This window comes from Amaranthus tricolor, chromosome 15 (genome assembly GCF_026212465.1).
Source record: "Amaranthus tricolor cultivar Red isolate AtriRed21 chromosome 15, ASM2621246v1, whole genome shotgun sequence".
Taxonomy (NCBI): Eukaryota; Viridiplantae; Streptophyta; class Magnoliopsida; order Caryophyllales; family Amaranthaceae; genus Amaranthus; species Amaranthus tricolor.
The window spans coordinates 19325492-19338025 of NC_080061.1; the positions used below are offsets into that span (position 1 = coordinate 19325492).

The 12534-nt window shown below is 36.2% G+C and overlaps 1 protein-coding gene across 5 annotated transcripts; it reads left to right on the top strand.

Annotated features, from left to right (window-relative positions):
• The first annotated feature begins 1191 nt into the window (after positions 1-1191).
• On the top strand, positions 1192-2283 carry LOC130801658 (uncharacterized). 5 transcript variants are annotated; one of them, XM_057665544.1, is made up of 3 exons: positions 1192-1329; positions 1434-1746; positions 1912-2283. In XM_057665544.1, exons 2-3 carry the CDS (start codon positions 1489-1491, stop codon positions 2092-2094), a joined length of 441 nt encoding a protein of 146 aa, XP_057521527.1. In that variant the 5' UTR covers positions 1192-1329; positions 1434-1488; the 3' UTR covers positions 2095-2283. The 5 variants fall into 5 exon arrangements, with proteins under 5 accessions (XP_057521527.1, XP_057521525.1, XP_057521528.1 ...); XM_057665542.1 differs by having other exon boundaries at positions 1192-1311; positions 1909-2283; XM_057665545.1 differs by having other exon boundaries at positions 1192-1311.
• Positions 2284-12534: the final 10251 nt, after the last annotated feature.

Here is a 12534-nt window from a genome sequence, read left to right on the forward strand (position 1 = left end):
TTTTTTTAAAAAAAAATTTAATAATAATAATAATAATAATAATAATAATAATAATAATAATAATAATAATAATAATAAGTAAAAAAAAATATAAAATAATAATAATAATAATAAATAATAATAATAATAATAAAAATAAAAATAAAATTAAAATTAAAAATAAAAATTAAAAAAAAACTATAATAAAAAAATAAAAAAAAATAATAATAATAATAAAAATAAAAATAAAAAAATATAAATAATAATAATAATAAAAATAAAAAAATATAAAAAAAAATTAGTCTTTTTAAATTTTTGGAGGTCAACAGGCATAGTCAACGCCGGAAATTACACAAAAGCCACCGAAAATTGAATTAAGGTGTCTATTTTAAAAAAAAGTCTTTTAAAAGGTGTTTTTTAAAAAAAAAATTATAAAAGGTGTTTCTTTACAAAAAATGGGTTTTAAAAGATGTTCTTTGCAAATTTCCCTATTAATAATTAACGTATAATAACAGGAAAATATTTTGGCAACCACTCTTTTTTCTCTTTCATTTTTTCAATCAAAAAACCCTAACCTCTATTCTTTACTTTGGAGGTACTATCAAGCTTATGGTTAGTGGTACGCCTTATTTAATTTTTTTCGTTTTGGTCACAAATAAAGTGCATTCACTCTATATTATAAAGTTATTCTATCAATTTATTAGATTAGATGTACTCAAAATTTGGGTTTTAAAGTCTCTTATTGTGAATTTAGAGTATTGTTATCAATTCAATGGTAAAAATAATATGACGTCATCACAGTTATCAGTTCGGCTAATACAGTCAATAGTATCAAACTTATTTCTATTTTCAGAAAGCTACCCCTAATCCAAAGACCCCTTAGAGGAGACTGTATTAAGCAGCGATGTGATAGAGAAAGAATTTCAGTGTTAAATCTCTTTTCAAATGGTCATGACTTAATCTATATAGGATATCGTTTGATTAAAGTAGTTATGTATTTGATCGATTGTTATTGTGTTATAAATGTCGTATGATATTTTTATCAATAAATTATTAAGTTTCTTTCAAAGAAAAAATTATTATGGCAACAATATTTTTGGGTAATTGACTCAATAGTTGAGATTATTTAGAGTTAATCAAATATTGGGATTATGGTAAGAAAATCAAGAAAAGATAAAATTATTATGGATAATTTTTTTGTTGTTAAAATGGGTTCTTACAAAGCTGTGGAGGACAAACTGGATTCCGGATCAGTTTGATAGACCGGCTAAAATGTACTGGACTCAACATCATAAGTTGAGATTTTTGAGATGAAATAAAGAGAAAAATAGGGTAATGTTGACGACGCTGGTAAGGTTAAGAGTTTGTTTAGCATTGAAATTAAAGGGGAAAGCTAGAAGAATTGAATGTTTTCATTTGAAATCTACTAATAGTTGTACTAAACAATTTGTTAGGTTTGGAATTGGGGCGTTTGGCAAAGGTAGAAGAATTTATAGCAGCAACACCTATATGAAAATGGCAAGTCTGAATGGGGAAGATGCAACTGCTACACCAGATTCATCATCTACAATGGAGGAAAAACAAGTAGAAGAAGAAGAAATAGTGGTACAGTACGTTGTTGTAAGGAGAGATTTGATAGACACATGGCCGCTTGGTAGCGTTATTACTCAGGGTTGCCATGCTTCTGTTGCTGCCATTTGGGAACACAAACATGACGCTACCACTCTTCGCTATTGCTCTCCTCCCGCTCTCGATTCTATGCACAAGGTTTTTCGTTTTTTCAATTTACAATTTATCCATTGAAATTCTTTTATATTTCTTTTGAATTCACAATTTAAATCCGAATTTCATCGATACGGATCCAGTTAAATTAGCTGATTCATATGAATTGAATTCATATTTTGTTGTTATTGTTATATTTGGATGAAGCAGGTTACGCTTGAAGTGAAAGGGGAACCTCAGCTTGTAAATCTTTCTGAAAAACTGAAGTCCAATGGCATATTACATAAACTATGGATAGAGCAGCCTGAGAATTTTCCGACATGCTTAGCCACAAAACCGTACCCCAAATCTGTGGTATCCCCTTTTTTTAGAAAGTTGAAACTTTGCAAGTGATTCCCCAGCCCCTTATCTAATACTTCTACCATATCATGACTCATGACTATATTTTTGTTTTCAACTGATCTGGATTTTCACTGTCTAGTCCTGTAGTCCTGCTACTGCTCATTCAATTCACTATTGTTTTACTCGACTTTGTTGTCTGAAATTTTATACCAATAATTAGTCATCTGCTTCTTTGAGCCAGCCATATTTTTTTTTTCTGTTGAGACGAATTTGCCAATATTATCTGAAATTTTTATTTATTATTTTTTTTTTTGCTAAGAATTATTTCTTATGTGAGATGCCCAGAACACCTTTTAGGCTTTCACGATGTGTTGCCTATCATAGTGATCAAAGTGAGGTGAATTATCTAAAAATTATGTTTATGATACATTATTGTTTATATTATAATGGAAAAAGTGTCCTGAATCATCTTATGCTTCACTCATTTTCTATAAATAGTCCCACCTCTGAATTTTTTTTATAATCTAACATTTGCAATACATTTACTCCTTGCATACCTTCAAATCCTTTTACCTAATATATAATAAGTTATTTTGTTAACAAAAATAAGAAAAAAATTAATTTAGAAAGGAAAACACCTCCCACAGTCCTCTACCTCTTCCATCATCCTTACTCCACTTCCTGTGCCACCCAACCCCCTCAAACCCTGCCACCTCCCCCTTTGTGCCACCTTTCTGCAATTAAGTCTCCAATCCAACCACTTAACCTTCCCTAATACATTCCTTTCCCATCACCTTATAAACACCACCTCTGAAACCCAAACCTTAAACATAGCCCCACAAACACCCATCCCCTTCTAATTCCCATCGCCAAAAACCCTATTTCTCCTTGTCGAATGTGGTGTTGTTGGTTGTGAAGTGGCCAAAGCAAAGGCATTGCAAAGTGATTTTGGGTCTGTGGGGTCACGACTGATGCAGATGGTGGAGATGGCATGAAAGGTAATGCAGTATCGGTTGTAGAAATTTGGTTTACATGTTGTAGCAAGAGTTGCTGGCGTTGGCAGCATGACATGGGGGTGATGAAGGGGTGGGTAGTTCCTAAGATGGTGGAAGGTTGTGGTGGTGACGGTTGTTACGGGGTCAAACGTTGTGGGTGAGGGGGGTGGGGTCCTGGGGGAGATCGCCGATGATGGCGAGAGGGGGACTAGGCAATGGTGGTCGAGGTGGGATAAGGTGGAGAGAGGGGTGGAGAAAGGGTTATGAACCATGTGTAACTGGTTCAGTTCAAGACTCAGAGCAGAATCAGAACAAGATCGAGCTTTCCCTTGTATCAAAGCGGATTATGTTTTAAGAAATAAAATCGATATTCAATTTCAAAAAGCGTGTGTGCGCTTTCTTGTGAGTGTGAGTGAAACACTTGCATTTGTCCTTCTAATTTAGTGAGTGAAGCAAGATTAGAGTGCAAATAATGTATCCAAAATAAGGGAGTGAGCCTTGGTTTTTGTAGGGAAAAGAAAGACTTGGTTAGTGAAGCCAAGCCATTCTGATCCACAATCCATCAAAAATTGAACCAAGAATCAAATTGTTGGAGGGTGAATTCTGTGACATTGAAAGTGTGACCTGTTAGATTAAAGGGAGAAACATGGCTACCACACAAAGGACCATAATACTGAAGATTGGTCATCATTAAACCCTCAGTCTAGGCCCCAACTTGGTGTGCGTTATCTGATTTTCAGGTTTGAGGGTATGTTATGAGCAAATGTGTTGCAAAGGTTGAATTAATAAAAAAATAAATTAAATGTGAGATTATTTATAATTAGTGGGAGTGGTTATTTTCTGGGTACCTTTGTTTGCAGGCAAATTTGAACTCTGCTAATTAATTAAAAATAATCTTTGAGATGACTTGTAAAGAATCAAGTAATATATTTACTGGAATTAGAATTCAAGAAGAAAAGCTGTTAGGTTGCTTGATTATATATTTCTGTAAGTATGAAATTACAAGGATAGTATACCCCACTTCGAGAGGAGGCTCTCTCCCAGGTGAGCGAGCTCAATAACAACTTTTTGATGCCCAATACAATGCATGCATCAGGTATTTAAACAAAACAAGAATAACAACCTGCTGACATCACTAACAATTTAATGACATCATAATACAGCCAAAATATTAATTAATTAATTCTTTAATTCTTAGCTGCTCTCTTCCTTGTATATGTGAATAGGACCGGCGGTTTATTGGGCTGGCCCAATTGAGTCCTTGCATTACCTCCCCCCAAAAAGCCACCTTGTCCACAAGGTGAAAGTCAGGAAAGCGAAGATCCAGTGAAGCATAGTCCTCCCAGGTGGCCTCAAATTTCAGAAGGCCCTTCCATTTGACAAGCACTTCCGCTGTTATAGCTCCTCCAATAGAAGCATTACGAACCCCCAAAATCTCCTCTGGTTCAGCTACCATAATTATATCCTCCGTAAGCTGGGCAGGAATAGTAGGGCACATCGTTGCAGAACCCACGGCCTTCTTGAGTTGGGAGATGTGGAAGACCGGGTGTATCTTGGCTTCTGGAGGTAAGGATAACTTATAGGCAACCTTACCGATTCTCTCCAATACTTCAAAGGGCCCGAAGTAACGAGCAGCAAGCTTTTCATGTAGCCTAGTAACTACAAATTTTTGGCGGTAGGGTTGCAATTTCAGAAACACCAAGTCCCCTACCGCAAACTCCATATCTCTCCTTTTAACATCAGCCTGGTGTTTCATGATTTGCTGAGCCCGAAGTAACTGAGCCTTCAAATCATCGAGTATGGCATCCCGTTCTTGCAACTGCTCCTCAAGGAATGAATTTGCAGTGCTACCCTGCTCAAAACGGATCAAGGTAGGGGGGTCTCGTCCATATAAGGCTTTAAAAGGCGTACACGATATAGAGTTGTGATGGGAAGTATTATACCAGTATTCTGCCCAGTCCAACCACTTACTCCAACTTTTAGGTTTCTCTCCAATGAACTTCACTTTGTCCATCCGTTTGTGGGTGGTAAGCTGTGCTCCTTTTTAAGTAAGTACCTTGAAGGCGAAATAACCCCTGCTAGAAGTGACTCATAAAAATTTTATCGCGATTTGAGACGATAGTGGAAGGAAAGCCATGTAATCTGACCACCCTGTGAATGAACGCTGCTGCCACTCCTTAGGCCGTAAACGGATGCTTTAGAGGAATGAAATGGGCATATTTAGTCAGGCGATCCACTACCACCAATATCGTGTCGTAACCCTGAGATTTTGGCAGTTTCTCAATGAAGTCCATAGTCAAATCTTCCCAAACCTGAGATGGGATGGGTACAGGTTGCAGTAGTCCCGCGGGACTAAGGGTCAAGTGTTTGTTGCGTTGGCAGACAATACAAGAAGATACGTATTTGGATACACAACGCCGCATCCCCGGCCAATACCATTCCCTAGCCAAACGCTGATAAGTTTTAAAATCTCCCGAGTGACCACCTATGGTTGAATCATGGTACTCCGCCAACAATCTGGTGACCGAGTTCGAATCGCCTGGAATGGCCATCCTGCCTTTGTATTTAAGAATCCCATGTTCAATACTATAGCCTTTAGGCACTGGTTCCCCTTGTTGAATGACGTGAACCAATTGCTGAATAAATGGATCCGCGTGTATTTGCTGTTGGAATTCCTCCCATTTGATTCCGCCAGCTGAGATTAGAGTGCTGCACTCCATATCGGAATGTTCCTTACGAGACAACGCATTAGCCACCTTATTAAGAGCCCCCGGCTTGTACTGAATTTCGAATTCATAACCCAATAATTTACTCATCCATCTTTGATACTTCGATCCCACTTCCTTCTGAGCCATGAGAAACCTTAGACTTTGTTGATCCGTACGTATAATGAATTTCCGACCCAGAAGATACTGGCGCCATTTCATCACCGAAAGGACAATTGCCATCAACTCCTTTTCGTACACGGATTTTTGCCGAGCTCGCTGCCCCAATACCTTGCTGAAGAAGACTAAGGGATGTTCTGATTGCATAAGCACCGCACCTACCCCAAACCTAGATGCATCTGCTTCAATAATAAACATTTGATTGAAATCTGGCATAGCCAGAACAGGAACCTGAGTCATAGCTTGCTTCAATGTTGTAAAGGCTTGGGTGGCCTCTTCTCTCCATTCGAATTGGTCTTTCTTGAGTTGTGCAGTTAGAGGAGCTGCTATGGTGGCATAGCCCTTCACAAATTTGCGATAATGGCCCGTTAAACCCAAAAATCCACGGAGTTCCCGATGTTTGTAGGAACAGGCCAAGAAGTAACTGCTGAAATTTTCGATTGATCTACCGCCACCCCGGATTGTGAAATAACATGCCCCAGATATAGGGATGCAAACGGGGCGGGGCGGGGCGGGTATTGAAATTACCCATTTTCCCCGCCCCACCACCCGTCAAATATTTTGAGGCGGGGCGGGTATCACCTAAAACCCATCACCATCCCCATCCCCATCCCCGTGGTGGGTATGAATTCTATACCCGTACTCGCCCCATGACCTATCAAACCGGGACCCATCCCCTCCTCGATGGGGCGAGGATGGGGCAGGTCTCCTATTAGACCCGCCCCGCCTGCATCCCTACCCAGATACGCCACCTCCTCTATTTGCCCCTTTACATTTACGTCTGTCTCCTCTCCATACTCATCATCCTGTGAGATCAGCACGCTAAGCTCCTTTCGACGACACTTATGGCCGATAAACCATTTCTCGTCGCACCTAAAGCATAAACCCCTCTCTCTCTTCTGTTGGACCTCCCGTTCCGTGAGTCTCCTTATTTCTCCAGGTTTTTGGTTTATGTTTGTGGTAGTGAAGGTTTTGCTTTGGGGTGTGATTTGATTCTAGGTAGCAGTAGGGAAACTCGTGGAGTATGAAGATGATGGAAAGGTATTTAGGGTCTTTGGGTTATATTTTGTGAAAGGGGCAGTTTGGGTTTGGGCTGAATATTTGCGAGTAGGCCCAATTCTTAGTTTCTCTTCCACTTTAGCCGCCAAGTCCATTGCCTGGTCCAAGGTAATTGGGCCTAGCAATCCTACCTCGGCCCATATTTCCTCCTTAAGGCCATTTATAAATTGTCCCATGGCAATTTCTTCAGGTACCCCTTCTAGAGGAGCCAAGAGTTCAATAAACCTTCTGCGATAATCATCCACCTCTCCTACCTGGCGGTTGTTCAGCCATTGCTCCTGGAGTGTACCGGTGGAGGTAGATCGGAACTTCCTCAGAATTAGTCCCTTCATTTCGCCCCAAGTGGTCATAGGATGACGCTTGTGCTCCCATTGATACCAAAATAGCGCGTCACCCTCCAGTGCCACCACCGCAGCCTCCAGCTTGTCCTCCTCTGAGAGCTGATAAAACTTAAAGAAACGTTCGGCACGGAGGATCCATCCATTTGGGTTCTCACCATTAAAGGCGGGCATGTCCAGCCTCTTAAACCTCCAGTTAGCGCTGTTGCCGTGGCTCAAACCCATACCCCCTTCTTCATGAATACGAGATTGATTTGGCGAACCCCGAGGTTGTGCCCTAGCATCTGATTCCCCTGACTCACCTTCGAGACGCGAGCGAAGGGCTCCCAACGAGTCACGTACCTCTCGCTGAAAACGCTCCTGGTCCTCGCGGTTGTGCGCCACCTTCCCATCCAACTGCAGCGAAAAGACAACCAGTTCTCGCCGGAGATGTTCAAATAGCTGTTGTTGCTGCTCGACGCGTGAATTAACGAGGGCATTTGCGATCTCCTCAGCCACGATCGAGCGCATCTCCGTCATACCCTGTTCCAGTTGTTCGACTCTTTGCGTCACCGTTGATGGAGCCATCGCCGCTGTTCACTGATCGAACGATGCTCCGATACCAGGTTTGTGAAGAATCAAGTAATATATTTACTGGAATTAGAATTTAAGAAGCAAAACTGCACAGATCACATTAAGCTAATAACCACACAAGTATCTTGTGGAAAATGGGGCTATATACTGTAAAAATGAGAGATTTAATAGGTAGAGTACATTTTTGTCAAGATGGAGATGCCAATCTAGCCAAGGGCCCAATGGCGAGAGAATTAATATAGGTACAGGGTTCTTCATAGTTTCCAATGTTACGCCGGTCTACGAAATTATCGCTTTTGTCGGGACCACCAATGATGGCACCGGTAAGCTCATTAGGGTTTGGAGCATCTTTAGTAAAAAAGTCTATAAAAGTTCTTGCACAAGTCACCACCTCAGTCAGTGGCAATAAAGGGTTTGACGCTCCCCTGTGATGCGGTTTTTTTGGAAATTTTTTTCCAAAACCTACCATGTATGATCTCTGCTGGGGGTTGTTTCCCAAAATATAATCCATCTGCCATTCCCGTAACAGTATATGTTAGTATAACAAGAATTGTTGGTGTGATAATGAAGCTGGAAAATGTTAGATTCAAGCTTATTAATTTGTGTACCTGTTGTTTAGCAAAGCTCCCAATTGTACACAAATCATTTTCCATTGCGGGCTATTTAGAGTCGCTAGAAAACAGAAATCACACAACCAAGTCCAAAACCATAAAGTTCATCAAAAATAATAAGATAAACCGCCGGTCTCCCGAGAGATCGTCTCTTTGAGAGATGTCTCTCAAGCCCGGCCAGTACATTGAATTTTAATGTCCACTTACTGTATTCTTGATGCCTGGTTACATATCCTTGATGCCTACTTATAATAATGTCCACCGAAAAAGTACTTAAAATGCCTACTTACAATATGTTTAATGTCTACTTACAATATACTTAATGTTCATTGAGTAAGTACTTAAGTACTTACGATGTTCTAAATGTTTACTTACAATATTCTTAATGTCTACTAAAAATTTTACTCTATATTTTTCTTTTTGGATCAATTTAATTAGAGATGGTCTCTCAAAAAGACCGTTTCTCACAAGAATTTAAGCTTTAAAATTTAAGACTAAATTGGCAAATTTTAGGAAAAATTATCTAGAATAATCCAATGTTTTCATGATTTTCCTACAATAGTCCTACTTATTGATTAATCATAAATAATCTCAATTTTAAAGGGTATTTTCCTAAAGTGAACCCGGTAACCAAATGACTTGTTATAGCAAGTTTTATATTTTTTAAAAAAGATAAATTAAAATAAAATATCGAAAAAAATGTTAAAAAATGTTGAAAAAAAATTCTAATTCTTTTTAATTATTGAAAATTTTTTACGTAAATTTTTAAAAATTTTCTCTAATTTTAAATTAATTTTAATTTTAATTTTTTTTGTTGAATTGCTTACTATAGCAGGTCATTGGATTATCCAAGTTTACTTTAGGCAAATACCCCTAAAATTGGGATTATTCATGGTTAATCAATATGTGGGATTATTATAGAAAAATCATAAAAATGTTAAATTATTTTAGGTAATTTTTCCAAAATTTTGTGCACATCACTTTTTTTTTTAATTTTTATTTAGAGTTATTTTTTCTTTTTATTTTTAGATGTATCATTTCTATTATTAAAATTTTTTACGAAAATTTCACGTAGTAAGTATGAGATATTGATTTTTCCTCGTAGTAGACAAATTATTTTAAAATCCGCACGGTATCTTTAAGGTTTATAAAAACTCTGATCGTTTTTCAAAAAAAAGTGTTTGACATTTGTTAATCAAAATAGGATGCTCAAGTTTAGAAATAGTGACCCTTTTGCTGAGGAGTGTTCTAAGATTTTACCCTAATTTCTTAAATTTAATAAAAAATTATAAAAAACTATCTAATGTATATATTTTTTTTCAAAAAACTATCTTATGTAAATTTTTTTTGCAAAAGATTACCTAATATAATATAAACATTTATGGATGACTACCGGTTAATGTTTTTCTTATGTTGACCGTTAATATATTACTTTGACGAGCAAGTAGAGTCACATGATCTATTTAAATTAATTCACCATTTCTTCCCATTCTCAACCCTCACACTCATTTAAAGGTTTTTTCTTTATCTCCTTCCTTATAATTTTGGAAGATTTCAGCAGTTTTAACTAAAACCCAGATCAAGATTTGGGTGATTTTCTTGTTTCTGCTTCGAAAAATTTAAAATTTTAGGTATTTTTCAATTCTGCAGGTGTTTTTTGAGGTGGGTTCTCATAAAGTTGGAATCTTTCAGCAGTTTCAGTTAAAGCCCAGATCATGAATTGGGTGATTTTTCTGTTTATGCTTCTGAAATAGACAATTTTAGGTATTTTTCTTATTGGCCTCCAGTGGGTTTTTCCGTTTACTGCTTTTTGCTTGATGTTTGTATTGTGGTATGGCTTAAATTTGAAAAATATTTTGGGAATTGGTTTGGTGCTTTATTGTTGGATTGGGATTGTATTATTTCAGCCTTTTATTGTATCCTTAGCTTTTTTAGATCATATGTTATGCTGCTGTAATTAAGTATGAGTGTTCTTCTGAAACTTATTACTTGAGTTGATTAGTATTCGATTTTTTTTAGGAGTGATTCTCATTGGGTTGTTCTTCTTATACTTAGGTTTGAGGAGCTGATTTCTAGGTATACTGAGGAAGGAGACGACATCCTTCCTCAAATGATCTGTGGACAGCAGCCATGATACGTTCCTTCCCTCTCCATGCTTGTTTGTATGATAAAGCGATTCCATGTACCCGATGAATCTCTTCTAGTATCTCAGAGATGAAATGAGAGGAAGGAGGAAGGGGGGGGTCAAAATAATATGTTAACGGTCAACATACGAAAAACGTTAACCGGTAGTAATTCGTAAACGTTTATGTTACATTAGGTAGATTTTTGAAAAAAAATTAACATATGGTAGAAAAAATACCTATACATTAGATCAAGGATGCCCAAGTTCAACCCAATATTGAATGGCTACTTTTGAAGGATTTCGCTCTCGTTACATCGGTACCTATAAATCTTTTCAAAGGTTTGCAAGAATTCCAAGTGTTTTAGCAACCCAGATTTCGAAAAAAATTTGATGATGAACTACGAAAATAATCTATTACTCAATAAATATGGATTGATGTGATAGTAGAAATTGCTGATGATTGGGAAAAAATAGCTAGAGTTTGTATTTTACGGTAGCTCTTGCCATGAATTTAAAGGGATAAGTTACATTTTTGATAGCCCAGGAGCGAAAAACAATGAATGTCAAAACGTTTTTTTCTTTATCAAAAAAGTCATGGAGATTCTTAATTGGCAAACCTCGGAATTACTACCTAGATTTTTAAAAATAATTGTCAATCGTTTAAAAAATCTAAAACCTCAAAATTACCACGTGATTTTTTTTATAATAGAAAATACATTTGTTATATATACAAGTGATCTTCTCACTAAAATTTATCTATTTTACTATTCCTTCGGTGAACTTTAACTTCTTTAACTTTTTTATTCTTCCTATTTATTCTTTACAAATTTTCAAGAATAATGTATAAGTGTCGATATCCTTAAATATACATTATTAATAAGCATCATAAAAAATTATAGAAAGTTGTATAATAAAAAAATTGTATATAAAGATGAATCCGATAATATCTCATATTAATATATTTTATCTATTACGTATCTTTTAAAATTTTATTAAATTTATGTTTCCAAAATGGAATAATTTAAATGTAAAAAAACAAGGGGAATTATTTACAAAGTTATCTTTTATTACAAACTAAACTAATTTTTCTCATAAAATCTACTCTCATCAAATATGTAACCCATATATATTAGACTTGTCACCGATCCTATTTTGTAGGTTGATTTTTAGTTTTCCTAAACATTCTTCTCGATCAAATATAAGAAAAACGATAGCATTATGTCACTTATCACAATATGAAGTAAATAATTTGGACTTATTAATCCAAATAAAATAGAGTACTTGAAAAAAAAATAGAGTGAATAGTAGGGGAATCACGTGATTATCTCCAATGTTAAATTTTCTATCTCACTTCAATATTAGTCGACTCTCCCTTCATTTTGATTGATTAATCTGATAGAGTATACTCCTTTTATTTATTGTAGGTGTTTTATTTATTTTTGAGACACTATTTATCTATTATTTTTAAATTGTATTTTATTAATAATTAATTAAGTTAAAACATAGTCATGTAGGATCTTATTTGATTTGTTTTGATGTAAAGATTATTAATATCAATTTTTTTATAATTTTTAATTATACATAACTCGATGTATTAAGGATCGAATAAGTGCATTGTATAGAGTTCATAAAGTAAATGGGACACTTAAGATGAATAGGAGGGAATATAATATATCCTAGGGCTTTAACTATTAGCTTAAACTTTTAGTTGAGTTGATTTCTTGACATGGTATCAGAGCTAATATGACAAGGGGTAACGGGTTCAAATATCAACCACTACTCGTTTAAAGTGAAATATTTAGCACCAAGTATGAGAAGGGTATGTGTTACATTCACACTTCTTACTCAAAATGCTCTCTTGTGAGAGGACGTGTTAGAATATATAATATATTCTAGAGCCTCAAC